This window comes from Thamnophis sirtalis, unplaced genomic scaffold, assembly GCF_051295495.1.
Source record: "Thamnophis sirtalis isolate CommonGarterSnake01/CBP01778 unplaced genomic scaffold, rThaSir2_p1.2 scaffold_2, whole genome shotgun sequence".
In the NCBI taxonomy this organism is placed as follows: Eukaryota; Metazoa; Chordata; class Lepidosauria; order Squamata; family Natricidae; genus Thamnophis; species Thamnophis sirtalis.
In genome coordinates this window covers 40,693,384-40,717,199 of record NW_028261382.1, presented here as the reverse complement: position 1 = coordinate 40,717,199, position 23,816 = coordinate 40,693,384, and the positions used below count along the sequence as shown (strand labels likewise).

At 50.2% G+C, this 23,816-nt stretch overlaps 2 protein-coding genes across 2 annotated transcripts in view; both read right to left on the bottom strand.

The window, feature by feature from the left end:
* Positions 1 to 23,816, bottom strand: part of LOC148048657 (transcriptional repressor p66-beta) — a 57,585-nt gene that overhangs the window by 32,506 nt on the left and 1,263 nt on the right. The gene's annotated exons all lie outside the window — the stretch shown is intronic.
* The window catches only part of LOC148048658 (transcriptional repressor p66-beta-like), a 30,801-nt gene that overhangs the window by 5,735 nt on the left and 1,250 nt on the right, over positions 1 to 23,816 (bottom strand). The window contains 1 exon segment of the mRNA XM_087705054.1: positions 2,685 to 3,014. Within this exon segment, the coding sequence (XP_087561180.1) occupies positions 2,685 to 3,013 (329 nt within the window). The 5' untranslated portion in view covers position 3,014.

The following is a 23,816-nucleotide window of genomic DNA, read 5'->3' as shown; positions in this document are numbered from 1 at the left end:
ATTCCTCGGAAAGACTGTTTGCTAAGCCTGGCTGACTGTGAATGAAAAGAATTCACAGACGTGTAAATAAAAGGGGTTTTGCCGGGACTCTTGCTTCTTGCTTTTTAAGGAAGCCTGAGTCGGGACACTCGGGAGCCCGGGATCGGGACCCGAGCGCCACCCAACAGCATGAGCTCCCGTTCTTGCCCTAGTTCCGGCCGACCTAGCGGTTCGAAAGCATGAAGATGCGAGTAGATAAATAGGTACCACTCTGGTGGGAAGTGAACAGCGGTGCGTGAATTCGGGCTGGCTACAAGACTGCGGAAATCTCTTCGGACAGCGCTGGCTCGGTGGCCTTTAAACCCCCTCCCCACTTCAGAATCAGCAACAACTAACGGAGTAAAAGAACCGTTTTACCTTTTACTACTTGGGAAGGCTGAGAATGCGAGGTGAAAAAAATCTACGCGGCTCCCTTCATGAAGTCCAACTTGATTCCTTAATTTTGGTGACGTCTCATCCCACAAAGCTTGACCCCGCCCCTTCTCACTCTGCCCCCTCCTCACCCGACGGGACCCTATCTGCCTCCTTGACAAAAAGCTTATAGGTCTCACGGAGGCGCAGCTGAGCCGGAGGCGCCTTCTAGTTCAAGGTGAAGGAAAGACAAGAGAGAGGATGACCAACCAGCGGAGGCGGTGGGGCAGATGGCGAGCAGACGAGCCTGGATCGTCCCCAGCAAACCGAGCGAGATCCGAGGTGGTGACGCTCCTCGCCCGCCTACGGCTGACAACTTGTCCCTTCTTTGCCACCCGAATGCGCGCGTGAGTCAGGGATTCGCAGCTGACGGCCGGGACTCTGCTAAACCTTGGCCTGATGGACGCCTAGGCCGCCCCCTTGCATTGTGGTCTCGTAGCACGAGTTCTCTACACCCCCCCGAGGCTTAAAGTAGTAAGTGTTACGGACCCCTGACCCTTCTCTCCTCCTCCTCCTCCTCTCTTTTGGGACCAGCGTTTGGGAGAAGATTAGAAGCTGGAGGAGTTGGAACCCTTCCAACATAGCGACGGTGATATCGCGCTCGGGAACAGATGCTTGGAGAACGAAGGCGCGATCTCGCGGCATAAAATCATCTTTGCAGACGACGGACGATGCCGTCGTCTTAGGGGGCAAAACGTTGGCTACGGGTTTCGGGTTATTTTCTGAAAGGAGGTGAAAATTTGCAGGGAACGTGGATCAGGAAGGACAATTTTGCTTCCTTGAAAACCCCCCCCCTTGCCCGTTTTAATGAGGGGGGAGGCATTTCAGCTCTTCTCCGCTTCCACTCGCCTCGCTTATTAAAGCCAATTTAATTAATTTTTAACACATTAACATAATTCTATTAAGGGAGGTCAGGAAAGGCCATCGTCTCTTGTTTCAGATGTGCCATCATTTCGTGGGAGACGGTCGTGATTAAGAATAAGTGGGAATAAGGGACTTTTTTTTTAGGGTGCCACAATGCTTTCGAACTGTAAGCTGGCTGTACGCTAACCCTGGTTTACGAGAATTAAACCATAGGCAACCCACGAAGGTTTTGTTCTAGGGGTGAAATTCAACAGGTCCTGGAGAACCGGGAATTTTGAGTAGTTCGGAGAAACGGCAAATACAACCTCTAGCTGGCCCCACCCCCATTTATTCTCTGCCGTCCGAGTCCCAGCTGATCAGGAGGGAATGGGGATTTTGCAGTATCCTTCCCCCTGGAGTCGGGAGGGAATGGGGATTTTGCAATATCCTTCCCCCTGGAGTCGGGAGGGAATGGGGATTTTGCAGTATCCTTCCCCCTGGAGCCGGGAGGGAATGGGGATTTTGCAGTATCCTTCCCCCTGGAGCCGGGAGGGAATGGGGATTTTGCAGTATCCTTCCCCCTGGAGTCGGGAGGGAATGGGGATTTTGCAGTATCCTTCCCCCTGGAGTCGGGAGGGAATGGGGATTTTGCAGTATCCTTCCCCTGGAGTCGGGAGGGAATGGGGATTTTGCAGTATCCTTCCCCCTGGAGTCGGGAGGGAATGGGGATTTTGCAGTATCCTTCCCCTGCCACACCGACAGAACCGGTAGTAAAAAAAAATTGAATTTCACCACTGTTCTGTTCCCCCGCTTTACTTCCCCATGTAATACCGCCAAGATCTAATAAATGAGAGTTGTTTTCCCCTCTTCAAATCAGTGTTTCCCAAACTTAACAACTTGGAAGATATGTGGACTTCAACTCCCAGAATTCCACAGCCAACGTCTCCGTGGTCATGTGGCCGTCGTGACTCAACGCCGAAGGCGCACGGAAGGCTGTTCCCTTCCCACCAAAGGTGGCGCCTATTTTTCTACTTGCATTTTTTACCTGCTTTCGAACTGCTAGGTTGGCAGAAGCTGGGACAAGTGACGGGAGCTCCCTCCGTTATGCGGCGCTCGGGATTCGAACTGCTAACCTTTCTGATTGACAAGCACCTTGGCCACTGTGTCCCTATCATTTTGATAGGTATTTCCTATCAAATATTTTGACAGTAACATCTATCAAAATAAAAATGGAGGAGAACGCCATGGTGGCCCAAACCGATCTTCTCATGAATTTGACGACACTCAAGGTTGGCCATCAAAAGTCTTCCCAACCGATCTAAATTAATAGGCGCACGCACCTCCAGGCCAGCAACGGGGGGGATGAGAAAGAGAAGCGAGAGGATCCCTACCTTCTCCTCGCACTCATGTCCACTGGTTCATCGTTGATGTTCTCCTTGCCGGATCTCCCGGAGGAGCGCCCGTCGGCGTGGGGCCTCAGGTTTCCGTTCAGCTTTTCCTCATAGCCTTTCAGTCCGTCCTGCTTGACGGGCAGCTCGTGGGGCACCTCGATGCCCGCCAGGTCTTTCCTCTTGAGCAGCGCCAGCATCTTGAGGCGCTCCATGGCCTCGTGGCCCTCCATCTTCAGCCGCTTGGCCAAGACATCGTCCCGCTCCTCGGCTTGGTCCAGAGTCCGCTTCAAGCGGTTCAGGCGCAGAGTATCCTCGCTCATGCGGTCCATTCTGCCAGGGGGGAGTGGAGAAAGCAAAGAATGAGAAACCATCATCTAATGACATGTTCGAGATGGGTAATCAAACATCTCAAGAAGAAGAGCCAGCTAAGGAAACACCAAGGACCCCTAAGTTCAACCCCAAATTTTTATCGTCTACCATTCAAAGCCGCCCATCCCTCGGTGGTTGACCATAGTGGCCAATATCTACTGTCCTAGCATCCAAGCTAACTCAGCCTTGGAAACGGTCCACCGATTGGTCCTGCTCCCTTGTTCTTCCTACAGTACATGGACAGTATCCATAATCGGTTCTCTTCTCAACAGAAACCAAAATCGGGAATATTTAACCCCCAAAGGATAAAAAGGTTTCTTAATTTCAAGTTGATTCTTCAAGGATCTTTCTCGATTGGAGACATCGACTTAAATAGAGAACTGTCTAAATCAGCGGGGCAGTTAACGAGCGGTGCGGAGGGGGGGGAACAAGTAACTTATTGACGGCAATGATTTTCACTTAACAAATGTGGTTTAAGGCTGGTTGTAAAATCGGGCAAAGCTCACTCCATGTCTCACTTAACAACAGAAATGTTGAGTTCAACTGTCGCTGTATGCCGAGGAGTAGCTACGTTCCTGAAAAAAACAGCAATAGCCTTCTATCCCCCCCTCCCTCCCCTGTTTGCGTCCACTCAACTGGTGCGTCCACCAGTTCAGAGTTGAAAAGAGATAACCACAATAACAGAAAAGAAAAGGAAGAGAGGAGGAGAGGAAATGGGAGAGAAGGAAGAAAGAGGAAAGGAGAGGAAGGAGGGAAGGGGTAGAAGGAGAAGGAGGAGGAAGAGAAGTGGAGGGGAGAGAAGGAAGAAAGTGGAAAGGAGAGGAAGGAGGGAAGGGGTAGAAAGAGAAGGAGGAGGAAGAGGAAGAGAGGTGGAGGGGAGAGAAGGAAGAAAGAGGAAAGGAGAGGAAGGAGGGAAGGGGTAGAAAGAGAAGGAGGGGGAAGAGAGGTGGAGGGGAGAGAAGGAAGAAAGAGGAAAGGAGAGGAAGGAGGGAAGGGGTAGAATGAGAACGAGGAGGAAGAGAAGTGGAGGGGAGAAGGAAGAAAGTGGAAAGGAGAGGAAGGAGGGAAGGGGTAGAAAGAGAAGGAGGGGGAAGAGGAAGAGAGGTGGAGGGGAGAGAAGGAAGAAAGGGGAAAGGAGAGGAAGGAGGGAAGGGGTAGAAAGAGAAAGAGGGGGAAGAGAAAGAGAGGTGGAGGGGAGAGAAGGAAGAAAGTGGAAAGGAGAGGAAGGAGGGAAGGGGTAGAAAGAGAAGGAGGGGGAAGAGGAAGAGAGGTGGAGGGGAGAGAAGGAAGAAAGTGGAAAGGAGAGGAAGGATAGAAATAAAAAGAGAGGGGCCACCTGGCTTTCTCCCTTCCCCGGTGACAATCCAAAATAGGTCTATGGGATGGTATATTTATGGAAAATAAATATGCAAAAGTGATCAAGATAAAACACGAGAACAATAACTATGTGAATGTATACTTGTAACTATATATAAGAGAATAAAAACAAAAACTTATTAAGAAATGTTTTTTTTTAAAAAAAAGAAACCGCCATGTGTTTTTCTAAGAACAGGGGGGGCAAAGGAAGGAGAATTGGCCCGTGATGGGAAAACCAAATCTCGGGGATCCATTCGGATCCCTCTCCGCCTATCCCGGGAATCGTCCCGATGAGGCTTGGCGGAACAACGGCAGCAAAAGCCAAGAGGGAGAAAGGCTTTTTCCGGAGCCAGAGCCTGGTTTGAACCCAAGGATTGAAAACATCCTCTTTGGCTTGCTTTTTTTTTTTAAAGGAAAATGGGGTTCCTCCCCCAGGGGCGTTTCTTTTTTGGGGGGAGAAGCTGGACAAAGCGGCCGGCTGGTTGTGGGGTCAGAGGTGAAGAAGCTTCCTGGAGGAGAAGCGAAACGTCTTCAGAGAGAGAGAAAAAAGCAGGAAGCCCAGTTGGCTCTTGAAACGAAAAAAGCATCTTTGGGACAATCAGGATTTGGAGGACGGAGAATCCCCATTTAATTCCCCCCCCCACCCTCTTTTCCCACTCATCCTGCAGACCCTCCCTTTGGAGGTTTTTTTTGGGAGGGGGCTGCCTCTTTCTCCCTCCATTTCTCTCCTTCTCTTTCTCTCTCTCTCTCTCCCCCTTTCTCCCTTCCTCTCTCACTCCTTTTCTCTCCCTTCCTCTCTCCCACTCCTCCCTCTGTCTCACCCTTTCTCTCCCTCTCGTTCTGCCTTTCTCTCTCTGACTCCCTTTCTCTCTGTCTCCTTTTCTCTCTCTCTACCTCTCCCTTTCTCTCTGACTCCCTTTCTCTCTCGGTGTGTCTGTCTCTCCTTTTCTCTCTCACTCCCTTTCTCTTTCTGTCTTTCTCTCCCTCTTTCTCTCTCTTCCTTTCTCTCTCACTCCTCTTCTCTCCCTTTCTCTCTCTCACTCCTCTCTCTGTCTCTCCCTTTCTCTCTCTTTGCCTTTCTCTCTCACTCCCCCCTCTGTCTGTCTGTCCTTTTCTCTCTCTCTACCTCTCCCTTTCTCTCTCACACTCCCTTTCTCTCTCACTCCCTTTCTCTGCCTTTCTCTCTCCCACTCCTCTCTCTCACACTCCCTTTCTCTCTGTGTGTGTCTGTCTCTCCTTTTCTCTCTCACTCCCTTTCTCTGTCTTTCTCTCCCCCTTTCTCTCTCTTCGTTTCTCTCACTCCTCTTCTCTCCCTTTCTCTCTCTCACTCCTCTCTCTGTCCCTCCCTTTCTCTCTCTTTGCCTTTCTCTCTCACCCCCCCTCTGTCTGTCTGTCTCTCCTTTTCTCTCTCTCTACCTCTCCCTTTCTCTTTCACACTCCCTTACTCTCACTCCCTTTCTCTGCCTTTCTCTCTCCCACTCCTCTCTCTCCCACTCCCTTTCTCTCTCACTCCCCTTCTCTGCCTTTCTCTCTCACACCCTTTCTCTCTGTCTCTCCCTTTCTCTCTGTCTCCCTTTCTCTCTCTCTCTCTGTCTGTCTCTCCTTTTCTCTCTCACTCCCTTTCTATCTCTGCCTTTCTCTCCCCCCTTTCTCTCTCACTCCTCTCTGTCTCTCCCTTTCTCTCCCTCTGCCTTTCTCTCTCACTCCCCCCTCTCTGTCTGTCTCTCCTTCTCTCTTTCTCTACCTCTCCCTTTCTCTCACTCCCTTTCCCTTTCTCTCTCCCACTCCTGTCTCTCCCTTTCTCTCCCCCTCTCTGCCTTTCTCTCTCTCACTCCCTTTATCTCTCTGTCTCTCCCTTTCTCTCTCCCTTTCTCTCTCCCTCTCCCTTTATTTCTCCTTTTCTTTCTCTCTCCTTTCCACTCTCTCTCTCCCCTCTCCCCTCCTCCCCCTATAGCACTTGCCCTCCCGGATCTTCCCCCCCCCCTCTGTCTCCTCTAGTCCCCTGCCCTTTTGCATCTCTCTCTCTCTCTCTCTCTCTCTCTCTCTCTCTCTCTCTCCAACTTCTCAGCGCGTGGCTAAAAGCGGAAAAGCCGCGTGTGTGCCGGGAAAAAAAGATGCATTTCGAGACACAACGCACAAAATGGCTGTCTCCCAAGGCGCACAGCCGTTTCCATACAATGCTATAAAAAGGACAATTTCCTAAAAAGGAAAGCGGGAACTGAGAGCCAGCAGGTTACCGAGGGCGGGCAGGGGGTCTACAGAGAGAGAGAGCGAGAGAGAGAGAGAAAGAAAGAGAGAGGAGGGGGGACAGAGAGAGAGAGAGAGAGAGAAAGAGAGGAGGAGGGAAATGCCAGCAGATTAAATCAATCAGCCCACTGGATCCAGTCCAGATCCCTGGTTTGTCCTTCTGGACGGTCTGTCTCTCTCTCTCTCTCTCTCTCTCTCTCTTTCTCTCTCTCTCCCTCCCTCTCTCATCACGACCCACAGTCACCACCCTTGCGCGATTCGAACACAATGCCGGCGACGGCTCCTTAAGGCCGGGGAGGGGGGGGGAGCAAAGGTGGAGAAAGGGGGGGGGAGAAAGGTAGGGAGAACCTGCCTGCTCTGCAGCCAAAGACGAAGCCCCTTCCCCAAAATGCGGCTCCCTTGGCTTTCAAGGGGTTCGTGATACACCCCCTCCCCCCAAATATGTCGCCAGGAAAAAAAAAAAAGAAAAACGCTGGATATTTAGATTTTTTAGAAACCGGGGATTGGGGGAGAAGGAGATAGGGCGGGGGGAGCCCCCTCCTCATAAAAGAGCTGGGCTTGCAAAGACAGGAAACTTCTTGAGTGCGAATCAGCGGCCTTCCTCCTCCTCCTCTTCCTCCTCCTTGCTGGAGCTCTGGATTTCAAGGGAAGGTTTCGAAGAAGGGGGCAGTTGGGGATGGGGGATCTACCCGGAAAGGAAAAGGGATCCCAAAGGCCAAGGGAAGGGGATCTCGGATGCTCTCGGGACCAGGCCCCTGGCTACTTCTTCTAAACGGCTGGTCAAAATCTCCAGCCGAATCCGAACGCCAAAAATGTAAAGCAAAAAGGCCTGTTTGGCTTCTACAGGTGGTCCCCGACTTACAACGGTTCTGTCCAGAGTTACGACGGCACTGGGGGAAAAAGAGACTCACGACCGGTATTTTTCCCCCACTCACAAACTTTCCAGCATCACCAGGGTTCAAAATTCAGGCGCTTGGCAACTGGCTCGCATTTATGACGGTCACAGCGACCCCGGGGTGGGGGTGGGTGGGTCACATGATTCCCCTTTTGCGACCTTCGGAAGAAGCCGATGGGGAAGCCGGATTCGCGTCAACGGCCGCGGGCCTGACGTCACGGCGGCGAGGATTCGCTTAGCGACGGCGGCGAGAAAAGGCGTAAAAGGGGATAAACGCAGGTTTCGCTTAGCAAGACAAATTTGGGGGCTCCCTCGCGGTCGTAACTCGAGGAGAGCAATTCTTAGAAAGACACTCAAGGTTTTTTTTTTTAATTAAAAAAAAAAAGAAAGCCAGCTCAAATTTTACACGAAGGAAACTGACTTGTGGGTGGAGAAGAGGCCGATATAGTCAGGCTTACTTCTTCGAGCAACGCCTGGGAAGATGTTTAGGCTGCTTATCACAGGGGCATGTTTTGAATGGGGAGGGATTGTGTTTGTGGGTTCATTTCAAACAACACGAGAGAGCCCCATTCGGAGCATGCCGGCAGCCGGGTACAGGGATAACCGAGTTGGAAGGGGCCTTGGAGGTCATCTAGTCCAACCCCCCCTCCTGCCCACGCTAGGCCATTCCAGACAAAAATGGATGTCCAGTCTCTTCTTAAAAACTTCCAGTCTTGGAGCATTCAGAGTTTCTGGAGGCAGGCAGTTCCACGGGTGAATTGGATATTAAAAAAAGCTTTCAAAGCCAACACTTTTGGGGTGTGTGTGTGTGTATAACAAACACACACACAAACACACACACACGGGGAGAGGAGGGAGGAGTGGGGAGCCCCGCCAGTCTGATGCAAAAGAGCGATAGATTTCAACTTCAACAACTTTAAGGTGGGTGGACTCCAACTCCCAGAATTCCCCAGCCAGCATAGCTGGCTGGGGAATTCTGGGAGTTGGAGTCCACCCATCTTAAAAGTTCCAGAAGTTGAAAAATCAGTGGACTAGAAGCTTAGGAAGACCTTATTAACTGCTTTCCTAACGCAGAGCTAAAAAAAAAACCCTACCCTCTTTTGAAAGTGGGCATTTTGATTCCCTTTTATCGAATTTTATACGCGCAGGGGATTTAAAAACCAAACCACCAAATTCTTCAACTCGGATGACAACTAAAGACCGACTCGCCAGCTCTTAAAGCATTTTTTTTTTTAAATGTAGGAGCAGGAACCCCAAAACCAACTTATAATTTTAGAGAAACCCCGCAAAGCGAGGCTACAAAAAATAAATATATCAAACAACTTCAAACCGTCAAGGAGAAAATCCACCAGCGGAGGAGCGGATGAAAACACCGCCGTTTCTTGCGCCACTATGATAAAAAAGTTTTCCCGACTCCGAATCTCCAGATCCGAGAGAGAGAGAGAGAGAGAGAGAGAGAGGGAGGGAGGGAGGGAGGGAGGGAGGGAGGGAGAGAGAGAGAGAGAGAGAGAGAGAGAGAGAGAGAAAGCAAAGAGTTTTTTGGGAGGGTCGTGTGTGCAAATTCTGCTCAATTTCTCTCAAACGGAATTTCTCTTAAAACGAAAAAATAAAAATAAAAATCTCCCACGAACGAGCGAGGAAATTTTTACGGAGCATATCGCGAGTTGGAAGCGTACAAATGACGACGCGAAGGGTTAAGTTGCCAAAAAGTTTTGGCGCCTGAATGAAGACAGGTACGACCAACGACGACGGAGCAACAAAATGCAGGTCACTAAGCGAGACGTTTGCGGCGGCGAGCTCCGTCCCATTCGACGGGCCTTTTTCTTGGCCACAACTGTTTTCAGCCAATCGCTGCGGCCGTGAAATCAGTAACACGGTGGTTAAATGAATCCCCCACTGGCTTGGCGGAAGGTCGCAAAAAAGGGATCACGGGACAGCCGCCCCCCCCTCCCAGGACAGCTGCAACAGTCATAAAAGTGAGTCAGTTGCCAAGCGTCTGAATTTTGATCCCTTGTGTGAACAAGGGTCGTAAGTCTCCTTTTTCAGCGCCGTCGTAACTTTGAGTGGTCATTAAGCAAACAGTTGTAAGTCGAGAACATTATTCTGGGAGTGGGGGGGGGGGGAGAAACATTTTAACGTTGCTGAGGCTGAGAAAGGCAGGGCCATAATCCTGTCGGCATTGTCCATTCTGAAGTTCACCAAACTTGTGACGCCTGTCTTAAATTTAGCCGTGCCAACAACTTTCACGCAGGAGCAAATGGTCACTGGGCATGTGCAGAGTGCCACTTAAGGCTCCTGTGGCCCAGCTCTTCCAAAGCCTCCGCAAACCCCAAGTTCTCCGTCAAGTCGTCCTTCGACTTACGGCCGCAAACCGAGCCCCAAAACCACCGCTGCTAAGCGAGACGGCTGTTAAAAGGAGCTTTGCCCCGGTTTCTGGCCACCTTGCTTAAGGGAATCCCGGCGGTTGTTAAATGAGCACGGTCGTTCAGTGAATCTGTCTTCTCCCCCCCACCCACCCCCGTGCTCGTCAAGACGGTCGGAAAAGGAAATCGCGGGAACACCCCCTCCTTCCCCCGGGGGATGCCGCGACCGTCATAACTACGAGCCATGATCCCCTCTATGGGGAATGCCACGGCGGTTCAAAGTGTGGAAAGCGGTCGTAAGTCGCTTCCCCCCCCCACCCCCCAGGGCCGTTTTCACTTTGGTCACTGATCGAAGCAGCGTTATACGTTGGAAAACTCCCTTCTACTCAAATCCAAAATCAGGAGGGGGGGGGGGGAAGGAAAACCCAGGAAAAAAAACGAGCAGGGATATTATTATTTTTTTGGCTATCCAACGGTGGATCTTTTCGATTTTCGGAGCCAAGTGGGAAGAGGGGAGAAGTTGGGAAGGGGTGGGGGGGTTACGTGAGGGGTGGGGGTGGGCTCGACACCCCCCCCTGTGAAAAGTGAGTGGGGAGGGGGGGGGAAGAGAAAAAAAATCCTGGCTTGGGACCAGCTGCCCCCTTTCCAGATGGAAATGCAAAGCCTCGCGGATGGAGGGATGGATGGAGGGATGGGTGGACGGAGGGGTAGGTGGGTTTCCAGCCCTCCCCCCTCTTTCCTTCCCCTCCATGACGCAGCCCGCCTTATATAAGAGGGCTGCGATTTGACTTCCTCGGCCCGCAAGCGAAGGCTTTTCCTACCCTCCTCTCTCTCTCTCTCTGCGCACGCAGGCACACACACACACACACACACACACTGCTTTTGTGTGTGTTTGCCCCTGCGCGCAGCTTCACACACGGCCAGATTCCCGGCTCCTGGCAGCGGGCCAGCCTCCCCCCCCCTTAAGAGAAGCGTCAGCCTTCTGCCTTCCATTCACAGAGCTGACATGAAGAGAGGAAGGGGAGGGGGAAAGAGGAGGAGGAGGAGGAAGAGGAAGAGAGGGGGGGCGCAAGGGAGGGAATAGGAGAAGGCTGGGGGGCATTCAATCCAACTATCAGCACGCCAGACAATAGAAGACACTTGACCGCACGGGGGGGGGGGAGCGGGGTACTTCTTTAAACCCCCCCTTTCTGATCTTGGGGGTGTTGGTGGGGAGTGGGACGCCCCCCCCCCCACCCTCCAGGACCGGGGATCAAAGGGATGCGCAAATATACGACGAAGGTGGCGAGGAGCGGGGTGGTGGTGGTGAGAAATAAAGAATTGACTGTTAAGAGAGAAGGAAGATGGAGAAGAATTGGGGGTGGGGGGAAGTCTCAGCTGGTTTCTCCCTCCTCCCTTTTTGAGGGGGTGCACTGCTTCGGTTTGGGCTTCCCCAAAAAGAAAGAAAGAAAGAAAGGAGGGAAGGAAGAAAGGAAGGGATAAAGATGGGGAGTAAAAAGGCTCCCCCAATGGGTACTTACAGGTAGCGTTATTCTACCACCCTCTTCTCGTGTCTAGAGGGGGGGCCAGGCACACAGATGGAGGGGGAAACGGCGCACGCCAAGAGGGCAGAGCGGGGGGGGGGGGGCTGAGTCAGGAGGGGGGGCCTTCTCACCACCAGAAGCCCCCTCGGTGCAACAGGGGTGGCCGCGGCGTGCCATCCCCCTCCAGGGACCAGCCCGAGCCCAGCCGCCGCCGAACGGGCACGTCGCTGCCAATCATCTGTAGTGCCGTTATATTAAACAAAAGAAAGGGGGGGGAGGAGGGAGGTGGGTGAGAGAGTGAGTGAGTGAGAGAGTGAGAGAGAGAGAGAGAGAGAAAGAGAGAGAGAGAGAGAGAGAGGAAGGGTTTGCTTTTACCCGTGATGCCTAGCGGAGGCAGGGGAGAGGAAGAGGGGGGGGGGGGCAAAAATAAATAAATAAATAAAGCAAAACCAGTTGTAGCCGGTTTTTAACCTCAGGACACAGAATTATTGCTTTCGGGGGGGAAAAATATATAATAATAATAAAGGAAGGAAGGAAGGAAGAAGTTGGTCGGTGGCATCAGAGCGGGGCCCGGTTTTGGCGCCCACCCCTGATCCTCGCCTGGCACCGGCATGGGGGAGGGGGGGTACGCTGGCTCAGCTTGCCCTCCCCCCCCTCCCCAAGTGGAAAGGAGATGCTGGCACCCCGCCAAATTTGGCCTCCCATTCATGAGTGTGAACTTTTCCTGCCAGGGTCTTAGGAGAAGGGGAGGAAGAGGAGGGAAGAGGAAAAAGGAGGGAAGGGAAAAGGGGAAGGAAGAGGAGGGAAGGGAAAAGGGGAGGAAGAGAAGGAAGAGGAAAAAGGAGGGAAGGGAAAATAGGAGGAAAAGGAGGGAAAAGGGGAAGGGAGAGAAGGAAAGGAAAAAAGGAGGGAAGGGAAAAGGGGAAGGAAGAGGAGGGAAAAGAAAAGGGGAGGAAGAGGGGGAAGGGAAAAGAGGAGAGAAGGGAAAAGGGGAAGGAAGAGGAGGGAAGGGGAAAGGGGAGGAAGAGGAGGAAGGCAAAAAAGGAGGGAAGGGAAAAGGGGAAGGAAGAGGAGGAAAAGAAAAGGGGAGGAAGAGGAGGAAGGGAAAAAAGGGAGGGAAGGGAAAAGGGGAAGAAGAGGAGGGAAAAGAAAAGGGGAGGAAGAGGAGGAAGGGAAAAAAGGAGGGAAGGGAAAAGGGGAAGGAAGAGGAGGGAAGGGAAAAGGAGAGGAAGAGGAGGAAGGGAAAAAAGGAGGGAAGGGAAAAGGGGAAGAAGAGGAGGGAAAAGAAAAGGGGAGGAAGAGGAGGAAGGGAAAAGAGGAGGGAAGGGAAAAGGGGAAGAAGAGGAGGGAAAAGAAAAGGGGAGGAAGAGGAGGAAGGGAAAAGAGGAGGGAAGGGAAAAGGGGAAGAGAGGGAAGGGAAAAGGAGAGGAAGAGGAGGAAGGGAAAAAAGGAGGGAAGGGAAAAGAGGAAGGAAAAGGAGGGAAAAGAAAATGGGAGGAAGAGGAGGAAGGGAGAAGGGGAAGGAAAAAGAGGGAAAAGAAAAGGGAAGAGGAGGAAGGGAAAAAAGGAGGGAAGGAAAAGGGGAAGGAAGAGGAGGGGAAATGGGAGGAAGAGGGATTGAAGGAGCACCCCCTCCAAAGGATAGGACCACGTAAAGAATTTCTGCCCAGCTTAGCCACTGGCGAGGCGACGGTGCCAATGGCTGAATTTTTACCCAAATGCGGGCAATTCCATTTTAAAAATAAAATAAAATTTAAAAAGTTGTGACAAAAGGAGGCCGAGCTTAGAGCAGGCCCGGCTGGGGGATGGGATTTCTCTCCCTCCATTCCAGATGTGCTTGAGGTGCCACACTTCCCACCCATGGTAGCAACCATCAGCGTCAACACACACACAAAAAAAAAAACGTCTCCAGGGATTGCTGGAGAAAGGCAGCTGGGGCATGGGACAGCCGACATACGCCCCAGCCTGAACATCTGGACGGGTGTGCCACCCAGATGCCGCCTGGCTCCAGCCACTGCCATCCAGAGCTTTGAGTTTCTCGAACGTGGCAACTTTGAGGAGTTTGACGCCCCGGAATTCAGGTCGGTGGGCCTGAAAAGTTGGCGAGGGGAGGGAACTAAACTTCGCAGCTGGTTGGAAAGTCCTGGCTCCAATCATAAATTGGCTCAGGGATCCTTGGAGATCCAGCCCAATCAGGAGTAACAGAGGGTTGGCAGGACCAAGGCGGCCCCAGAGATTCACTCTGCCCTGGTGGAATGAATGAATGAATGGATGAAAGCTTTGGAATGAGGAGGGGGACCTCTGGGAAGGGAAGCTCAATTTGGAGCTGGAGAACCCGGAGAACCCCAGGGGTTGCCCCCAAGAAGAGAGAGGGGGGGTTCCCCCCCAAGAAGAGAGGGGGGGTTCCCCCCTTATTCTCCAAAGCACCTGAAGGCAGGACAAGGAATGGATGGAAACTAAACAAAGAGAGAAGCCACCTGAAATTAGGGAGAAAGTTCCTAACGGTGAGAATAATTAATCAGCGGAATAGCTTCCCTCCAGAAGTTGTGAATGCTCCAACTCTGGAAGTTTTTAAGAGACTGGACAGCCCTTTGTCTGAATTGCTCTAAGGGGGTTGGCTGGATGACCTCCAAGGTCCCATCCAACTCTGTTATTCGGTTAATAAACCCCAGACAGAGCAGCTCCTTCAAACAAACAAAAAAAGGGGGGGGGCACCTAAATTTTAAGATAAGATAAAAGTTATGATAAGCTCGGTTTGCAAGCAACTCCCGAAACTTTTTGGAATAACCACTTTGCTCCATTTCCAGGAAGAGAACTGATAAAGGAGTATTAAGAGTCCCTGGGATGACGGCGGTGTGGGAAATGGCCGGCTCACCCTCTTCATAGCTCCCTGCAAGAAGAAAGCTAGCCAAACAGGGAAGAATGGCGGAGCTAAACTTCCCCGACGGGGAAAACCAAGTCAGGCAGAAAACAGAGAAGACACTGAACGCTTCCTATAGCCTTCCCCCCTTTTTTCCCCGCCTCCTGGTTCGAATCCCGAGCGCCGCCTAACGGAGGGAGCTCCCGTGACTTGTCCCAGCTTCTGCCAACCTAGCAGTTCGAAAGCAGGTAAAAAATGCGAGTAGAAAAATCAGAACCATCTTTGGTGGGAAGGGAACAGCGTTGCCTTTGGCGTTGAGTCATGGCGGCCACATGACCACGGAGACGTCTTCGGACAGCGCTGGCTCTTCGGCTTTGAAACGGAGATGAGCACCGCCCCCTAGAGTCGGGAACGACTAGCACGCATGTGCGAGGTGAATCTTTACCTTTTCTCTCCATACTAAAAAGCAGAGACATCACCCTGCCAATCAAAAGTGCATCTAGTCAAGGCGATGGTTTCCCCAGTTCCAATAGATGGCTGTGAAGGTTGGACCATAAGGAAGGCTGAGGGCCAAAGAATGGAGGCCTTTGAACTCTGTGCTGGAGAAGACTCCTGCATTGAGTCCCTTGGACTGCAAGGCCATCCAACCGGTCAGTCCTAGAGGAGATCCACCCTGGATGCTCTTTAGAAGGCCAGATCCTGAAGAGGAAACTCAAAGACTTTGGCCACCTGATGAGAAGGAAGAAGGACTCCCTGGAGAAGAGCCTCATGCTGGGAACGATGGAGGGCAGAAGAAGAAGAAGGGGACTTCTATCTATCTATCTGTCTGACTGACTGCCTACCTATCTATCAACTTACCTATCTACCTACCTATATAATTGTCTGTCTGTCTATCTATCTATCTATCTATCTATCTATCTATCTATCTATCTATCTATCTATCTATCTATCTATCTATCTATCTATCTATCTATCTATCTATCTATCTATCTATCTCCTGAGTCCCTTGGACTGCAAGGCCATCCAACCGGTCAGTCCTAGAGGAGATCCACCCTGGATGCTCTTTAGAAGGCCAGATCCTGAAGAGGAAACTCAAAGGCTTTGGCCACCTAATGAGAAGGAAGAAGGACTCCCTGGAGAAGAGCCTCATGCTGGGAACGATGGAGGGCAGAAGAAGAAGAAGGGGACTTCTATCTATCTATCTGTCTGACTGACTGCCTACCTATCTATCAACTTACCTATCTACCTACCTATATAATTATCTATCTATCTATCATCTATCTATCTATCTATCTATCTATCTATCTATCTATCTATCTATCTATCTATCTATCTATCTATCTATCTATCTATCTATCTATCTATCTATCTCCTGAGTCCCTTGGACTGCAAGGCCATCCAACCGGTCAGTCCCTAGAGGAGATCCACCCTGGATGCTCTTTAGAAGGCCAGATCCTGAAGAGGAAACTCAAAGGCTTTGGCCATCTAATGAGAAGGAGGAAGGACTCCCTGGAGAAGAGCCTCATGCTGGGAATGAAGGAGTGAAGAAGAAGAAGGAGGAGGAGGAGGAGGAGGAGGAGGAGGAGGAGGAGGAGGAGGAGGAGGAGGAGGGGACGGCAGAGAAGGAGGGGGCTGGATGGAGTCACCGAAGCAGCCGGCGTGAGCTTCAATGGACTCCAGAGGATGGGAGAGGACAGAAAGGCTTGGAGGAACGTGGTGCAGAAGCCTGCTGGATCCAATTCGAGAAATCACAAACCAACAGAAGCTTCTACATTTTAGCAGGAGAGAAAATTTGCTAATTTGGGGAGTGGAATTCATCCATTTCAAGGTTAAATAAATAATAAAAAAAGATCAGCAGAGAAAGCAGCATCTCTATTTGCAATAGGTTAAAAAAAAAAACCTACTTTAACACAGATAAGAAATAATGTTTCTGCTTTTTTAAACGATTTAGGAAGTGGAAGGAAAAGCAAAGCGATGTTTCGACTTTCTGTCGAGATGAAAGTAACTAAAACGGGACGAAAACACACACGCCCTGTGGTTGGCTTTAATTAGGGGTAGTTTTTTTTTCTTTTTTAGCTGATCACAAGTTTGTTTTTAATCGATTTAACTTTAGCTGCTCGAATTCCAAAGGGTGGAAATAATCTGCAAATAACCGTTAACTGCCCCAAACCGGTGAATTTCCTGCTTAACTTTCAACGTTTTGTCGTTTTATTCTTATTTAACGTTTTTTGTGCTGTGGCTTGGATCGAGCGCGAGCGATGAGCGAGATGGGGCGGCCTATAAATTCAATATACGGGTAAATAAATATTGTGGGCTAGGAGGCCCCTGTTGGTGTAGAGCCTGTTAGGCTTCATCTGGCCTGGAATGGGAAGTGAGAAAAGTAATTTAATAATTACGGCTGCAGCAACTGTATTTTCCTCTCTCTGATACCAAAACAGGGACCGAGTCGTCCAAATTCTGCACTCACAATTATGCAAATCCACATCTGGAGCTCACGACGATTCTAGCTGGTAAATAATACTATTACTGCTGCTGTATTAATAAATGGGAAATCACCTATAGTTTTGTTACTTTAAAGAAGGACCAGGGGGGTGACATGATAGCCGTGTTCTAATAATTGGGGGCTGCCCCAAAGAGGGGGGGGGGTTTCAAGCTATTCTCCAAAGCACCAGAGGGCAGGAAACTTATTGAGGAGAGAAGCAATCTAGAATTAAAGAGAAACTTCCTGGCAATTGAGGACAATTAACCAGTGGAACAGCTTGCCACCAGAAGTTGTGGTTGCTTCAGAAGAGATTGGGTCTGGAATGGTATAGGGCTTCCTGCCTGAGCAGAGGGATGGACTAGAAGACCTCCAAGGTCCCTTCCAGCTCCGAGAGCAATCTTCCAATATCTGAGGGGCTGCCCCAAAGAAGAGGGACAAGGAGCAATGGATGGAAACTAATCAAGGAGAGAATTAAGGAATTAAGGGAAAAACTTCCTGACGGTGAGGACAATGAACCCAGTGGAAGAAAAGCTGCCTCCACAAATTGTAGTTTTTTTTTAAAGAAGTGACAGGACAGCCCTTTGTCTGAAGTGGTTTCCGGCCTGAGCAGGGGGTTGGACTAGATGACCTCCAGGGTCCCTTCCCACTTCGTGATTCTGTCATTCTTACTTTCTTTAGGAATCTCTCGGGGACAACTTATACTGTACCAGCTGGGCTTCGCAGGAGAGCCAAAGCAACGATTCTGCACAACTTTTAAAGAGCAAAACAAACCAGGTTTAAACACGGCGCAAGCAGCGGGTCATCTGAACACGGCACAGCCAGTTTCCATGCAAAAGCTCGGGATACCGCAGCAACAACTGTGCCAAGGGGACTGTGGAGCTGCCAATGAAACCGGAGGTGCCGGCGAAGCGAAATCCTAACGCCAGACAGCCCGAATTCTGAAATCAACTGAAGCCATCACCGGCCCATCCGGTGTCATATTCGTAAGGAGCGCAAATCCCACTTAACTTTAAAAGATTCTTCGTGGGGTTTTTTACCCCCAGAAGTTCTGAGAAAGGAGAATCTCCAAAACAGGCTTAAATTAATTTGTTCTCCCCAATCCAGTAAAAACAAGAATCACCCAAGTGGTTCTACTTAGTGGGACAAGAATGAAATATGCACGCTACCACATGGATTTTGTCTCTCTTAGCAAAAAGAGGGAAACTCCCATGTACTGTTAACGGTTTTCAATCTTTAAACCTTTATTGAGCATTTTAAAAAATAAACTTTAAAATGCAAACACCTTTAAAAATACTTAACAATCCTTTTGGACAGGACTAACATAACCGTTTGTTATTCAACTTTTGCACACTCCTAATTATCCCTGTTATCTATACACCTATGTTTCTAAGGCTGTGAGTTTCATATTCTTATTATTTTACCCATTGATACCAGTTTTACCAAATGGCAGGTGGGGGTTTTATTCCCCCCAAAGCAAGGGAAAACCAGAAGACGAAAGATAAAAAAAAAATATCCTTGTCCCATTCCCGCAACCCAGGCAGAATCCGGTTGCTTTCGAATATTTCGCATTTATTTAGCAAAGGGGGCACCCGAATGCCATCTTTACGCCACCGAAGGAACTACCAGCGTCTCCATACCACCTCAAACGACAGGTAGGCGAGAAATAATAAAAGATTTAAGGTTTTGGAAAGGCCTGGAGATGTATGTAAAATGCCCTCTCCCGCCCCGACTTAAAAGGTCTGGGATTGCCCCATGGAGTTCCCTTTTCCAATTTTCACTTTTCCACCTATTTCCTTTTGCGGGTCATATGAATTTGGGCTCAAACCACCCGCACGAAACCGGAGGCAACGGGCTGTTAAAAAAGGTGGCCTCGGTTCAGTAAACCGGGCTTGGCACCACTGGTTTGCCCCTTGCCCACCACTGAATCTCTGAGTGCGGTGCGCCTTGTTTTGCCTGGTATCTAACAACAGTTAAGAGCAGGGGGGGGGGCGCTCTCTAAAAAGTAGGGTTTAGTTCTGGCAAGACTTTTCGGGGCGAAGGATGTGTGTGTGTGTGTGTGTGTGTGTGTATATATATATATATATATATAAAAGATCCAGCAAAAAACCCCAAAACCCTGTTCCAGGTTTAGCTGGAAGAAAAGGAATTGCAGGAATTGGGGGTGTCTAGGCTAGTGAAAAGAAGGACTAGCAGATTTCCAATATTTGAGGGGGCTGCCCCCAAAGAAGAGGGGTGTGTGTGTGTGTCAAGCTATACTCCAAAGCAGGATAAGGGGAAACAGGTGGAAGCTACTCAGCAGGCTAGAACTAAGGAGAAACTTCCTAACAGCCGAGGACAATGAACCAGTGGAACTGACTGCTACTAGAAGTTGTGGGTGCACTACCGCTGGAGGTTTTTAAGAAGAGCCTGGAGAGCCGTTTGTCTGGAGTGGCATGGGGCTTCCTGCTTGAGCAGGGGGCTGGGCTAGAGGACCTTCAAGGTCCCTTCCAAGTGTGCTATTGTGTAGCCCCTCCAAGATCAACTTATCAAGTGGAATGGTTGTCCTCCAGAGGTTGTGTAAGCTCCATCACTGGAGGTGTTGAAGAAGAGACGGGACAACCCCTTTGTCTAAATTGGTCCAAGGTTTCCTGCTGGGCTGGGCTAGAAGACCTCCAAGGTCCCTTCCGACTCTGTTATTTTGCTCCTTCCTTCCTTCCTTCCTTCCTTCCTTCCTTCCTTCCTTCCTTCCTTCCTTCCTTCCTTCCTTCTCCATCACTGGAGGTGTTGAAGAAGAGACGGGACAACCCCTTTGTCTAAATTGGTCCAAGGTTTCCTGCTGGGCTGGACTAGAAGACCTCCAAGGTCCCTTCCGACTCTGTTATTTTGCTCCTTCCTTCCTTCCTTCCTTCCTTCCTTCCTTCCTTCCTTCCTTCCTTCCTTCCTTCCTTCCTTCCTTCCTTCCTTCCTTCCTTCCTTCTCCATCACTGGAGGTGTTGAAGAAGAGATGGGGCAACCATTTGTCTGGGGGTGGGGTCTCCTGCTTGCCAAAATCAAAAGTGAAATTCTCTCCTGCGTGTTGGTGAGGGGAGGAGGAGGGGGGGGAAATCTCTCCGCTTCCAGATGTGTCTAAGTGGCTCTCCCTCCCTCATGCCTGGCTGGGAACATCTGGAACCACTAGTTCCTTCTGGCTTGTTGGATGGGAAGCGGACAGGAAGCTCGGCAGACGATGGGGGGTCAGCCTGTCCGTGGCCCGATCTCCAGGGATGCCTTGGGGTGCACGGAAGCCCCTGCCCCCTTGCTAAAGAGTGGGGGGGGGGAATTGCTTGCTCCTTTAGGATAATGCTAGTCTAATCTCATTTGTGGTAAGGCACAATAAATCCAGATATATAACCAATTTGTTGTATTTATTTTGTACAATATATATCTATATCATATCTATCTATCTATCTATCGTCTGTCTATCTATCTATCTATCTATCTATCTATCTATCTATCTATCTATCTATCTATCTATCATCGTCTGTCTATCTATCTATCTATCTATCTATCTATCTATCTATCTATCTATCTATCTATCGTCTGTCGGTCTATCTATCTATCTATCTATCTATCTATCGTCTGTCTATCTATCTATCTATCTATCTATCGTCTGTCTGTCTATCTATCTATCTATCTATCTATCTATCTATCTATCTATCTATGTCGGTCTATCTATCTATCTATCTATCTATCGTCTGTCGGTCTATCTATCTATCTATCTATCTATCTATCTATCTATCTATCTATCGTCTGTCTATCTATCTATCTATCTATCATCTGTCTATCTATCTATCTATCTATCTATCTATCTATCTATCGTCTGTCTATTTATCTGTCTGTCTGTATCTATCTGTCTATCTATCTCTGTAGCTGTCTGTCTATCTGTCTGTCTGTCTATCTATCTATCACAAGCAATAAAGACAAGAATCAGAAAACTTGCAACAAATCGCTCTACAGCAGGTAAAAGAGCGACGGAAGATTACAGCTAGTGCTCAACTTACGACAGTTCGTTTAGCGACCGTTGAAGGTTACACCCCCACCCCACACCCTCACCGGGGTCTTTCGGACAAGCAAAGACAAGCCGGATCCGCTTAACAACCGTGTTCCTAGCTTTAACGATGTTAAGCAGATGTGATTCCCTTAACAAGCGTGGCGAGGAAGGTGGTAAAAACAGACTCCCTTGACAAAATGTCTCGCTTAGCAACGTAACTTTTGGGCTCCAGGGTGGTTGTAAGTCGAGGACCACAGTATAGGCTACGTATTTCTGTGAAAGGAGGGCCGAATTTAATTGCAATTTAATTCCAGGGGGCTGCCGAACCCCGAAAGCTTCAGTATCTTACTCTGGCCTAAGTTGGCACGGAGACAGTTCCTTATATCTGCAAAGTGTTTTAACCGTGAAACTTTGGTAATAGTTGAGTGGAGTTTAAAAAACCGCTTTCAAAACCCTCCTTGTTTTATGACGCTTCCCAGCCCCAGAGCAGGCGAGACGGGGGAGATCCAGTGCTGACCGACTGCTAATTTGGGGGGTCAACCTTCACCCCCACCACACACACCCCAAAATTGGCAAGAAAGATGCCAATTAGATAGAAAGGAGGAAATGTGACAACTCACAATTGGCCAGTCACGTGGGTGGCCCTCTTTTTTTACGACTGTACTGGGAACGCTTAACGACTGCGGGCAAGGAAGGTCGTATGCGTGTCTCACACCTAAGTCCACGGGAATTTTTGCAGTCGTTAAGCCAAGAAGCGCCCGAACGAGTAAATTTAGCAAAACAGAAGATGGCCTCGGTTCAGCTTCTAGGCTCCACAATAGTCAGGGGGTTGGGGGGGGAAATAAATGGAAAATGAATCAAAATAATAGTTTTCTTTCCTCATTTCTACAAGCCAGCCCCGTGATATTTGCATGGAACCTCTGGAAACAGCTGGAGGCCAAGGAGCGCCTAGCTTAGCACTCATCTCTGGGGGTGCCTAGCCTGCAATTTGCTGTGTGTGCAAACACACACACACACAAACCTCTGTACCACGTTTGGCCCACGGGCTAGGGCGGGGTCCAGACATTCCAGTAATAATGATAATGATGATAATAATAATAATAATAATGATGATGATGAATGATAATGCCAATCTCAGGCTTTTTCCTCTCTCTACCCACTGGAGGGTCCTAAATGGAATTCTATGGTTAATGGGGATCCCTGGGGGGGGGGGGAAGTGGGGTAGGGAGAGAGATAGATTCCCCCCCCCCTTCCCAATATTTTGGCCCGTTGAGCAAATGATGCCAGGACCCATAAGAAAATAAGGTTCTTGAGTCCTTCCGGCGGCTGGAGATGCTAAAGGAACAGGGGGGGGGGTCTCCATTAAGGCTTTGCTTGTAATTTAGGGGGGGGGGTGCCTTTTAGCTCATGGGAGGGGGTGCTTGGTGAACCCTCTGCCTGCCGTCCCCCCAAGGGGGAAGGATGGAGAAGGGCTGCCAAGCAGGTGGGGGCAATCCCCAATCTCACCCCCCCCTCCACTTCCCGCCTGCCAATTCCACCATCTCCGGTCATATTAGGGAAATATTAACCCTTCGACTTCGGGGAGCAAGAAAGCCAGCCGCACGCTTTTCCCCGAATAAAATGTCCTCTCCGGAAGAAGAGAAGGGGGGGGGGAGAGAGAGAGAAACAAGGAGACCCCTTTAAGCCGCCTCTGCTTTTTCCAAGACAGCGGTGAGATTTCGGGAACCCCCGGAAGGAGGGGGGGATTCCTGGGGGGGGGGGGCAGGTGGGCCTGGGGTGAGGAAACACACACACACACTCCCCCCCCTCTTTCCTCCATTTTTTCCTTTTCTTTTTCCCAATCCGAAGGACAGCAAACAGCTTTATCGTCTTGCCACCCACGAGAGGCGGCTTCTTGGGGCGGGGGTGGGGGGTGGGGACGAGTGGGTTGAGACATCGCGGCCGGGCTGGGCATAAAAGAGGCGCCAGGGGTGGCTGGGTGCCAAGACTTAACACCCCCACCCCATCTCTCTTCCCCTGCCCCCGACGAGGAGATGCCGATATCAACAAGAGTGGATTTTGATCGTCGGAAAGGATTTAGGAAACCGAGAGACTCTCTGAAAACTCAAAATAATAGTTTTTGGTGGGTCTCAAGCTGGGCGGTGGGGGAAAATTCTCTGGGGCAGAGGTGCCCCATGGTTCTCTGAACGTCGAGGGGAAGGGAGTCAGACACCCCTTTCTTCCCCACTTTAGGGGTCTCTGTCACCCCCAAATAAGAGGGGGTTAGGGATAAAGGCAACATTTCATGCTGAGGCGATGGGCATCCTTGAGACAGTGGGGTTTCTCCCCCATGCTCCTCTCTAGGCTCTTCACTTCTGGGGGAGCCCTCCCTGAACCCCCATATTTCTTCTGACGTCTGACACCCCCAAATAAGAAGGGGTAGGGATAAGGCAACACTTCATGCTGAAATGATGGGCAACTTGGAGACAGCCGGGTTTCTCTCCCCCTTCCCGCTCCTCTCTAGGCTCTTCAGTTTTGAGGAGGACCTCCCTGAACCCCCATATTCTTTTCTGACATCTGGCATGGCTGTTCTCTTTGGTCCAGTCTGCTCTACGAGGCCTGGTTCTCTTCTCCATCTCAGACAGGTCTTCCCCCCCCCCCCCATCATTTTGATCTGAGAGACCCCCCCCCAAAAAGGTCCTCCATACAATCCATGGCCCCCTCAGCTCCACAGAATTGATTTTGGACCCCTTGGCACTCAGGACTTCTTTCCAAAAAACTGAGCTTCTCACCTGGGGAGGGGGGGACCCCCAAAAACCACAGCCCCCTCCTATTTTCTAAAGAACAACAAGAAACAAATAAATCAAGCCTTTTGATGACCTCCCCAAATGGGGAATGACCCCCCCCAATATTTGCTTGCTAATAGAACCAGTGATTGGAAGGGCATCGATTAAGTCTTTTAAGTCTTTTACAGGGGGGGCAAAGGCTGAGACACCCCCTCCCCTAAATCCCCCTGCCTAAAAGGACCATGCCCAATCGTTTCGAGGCC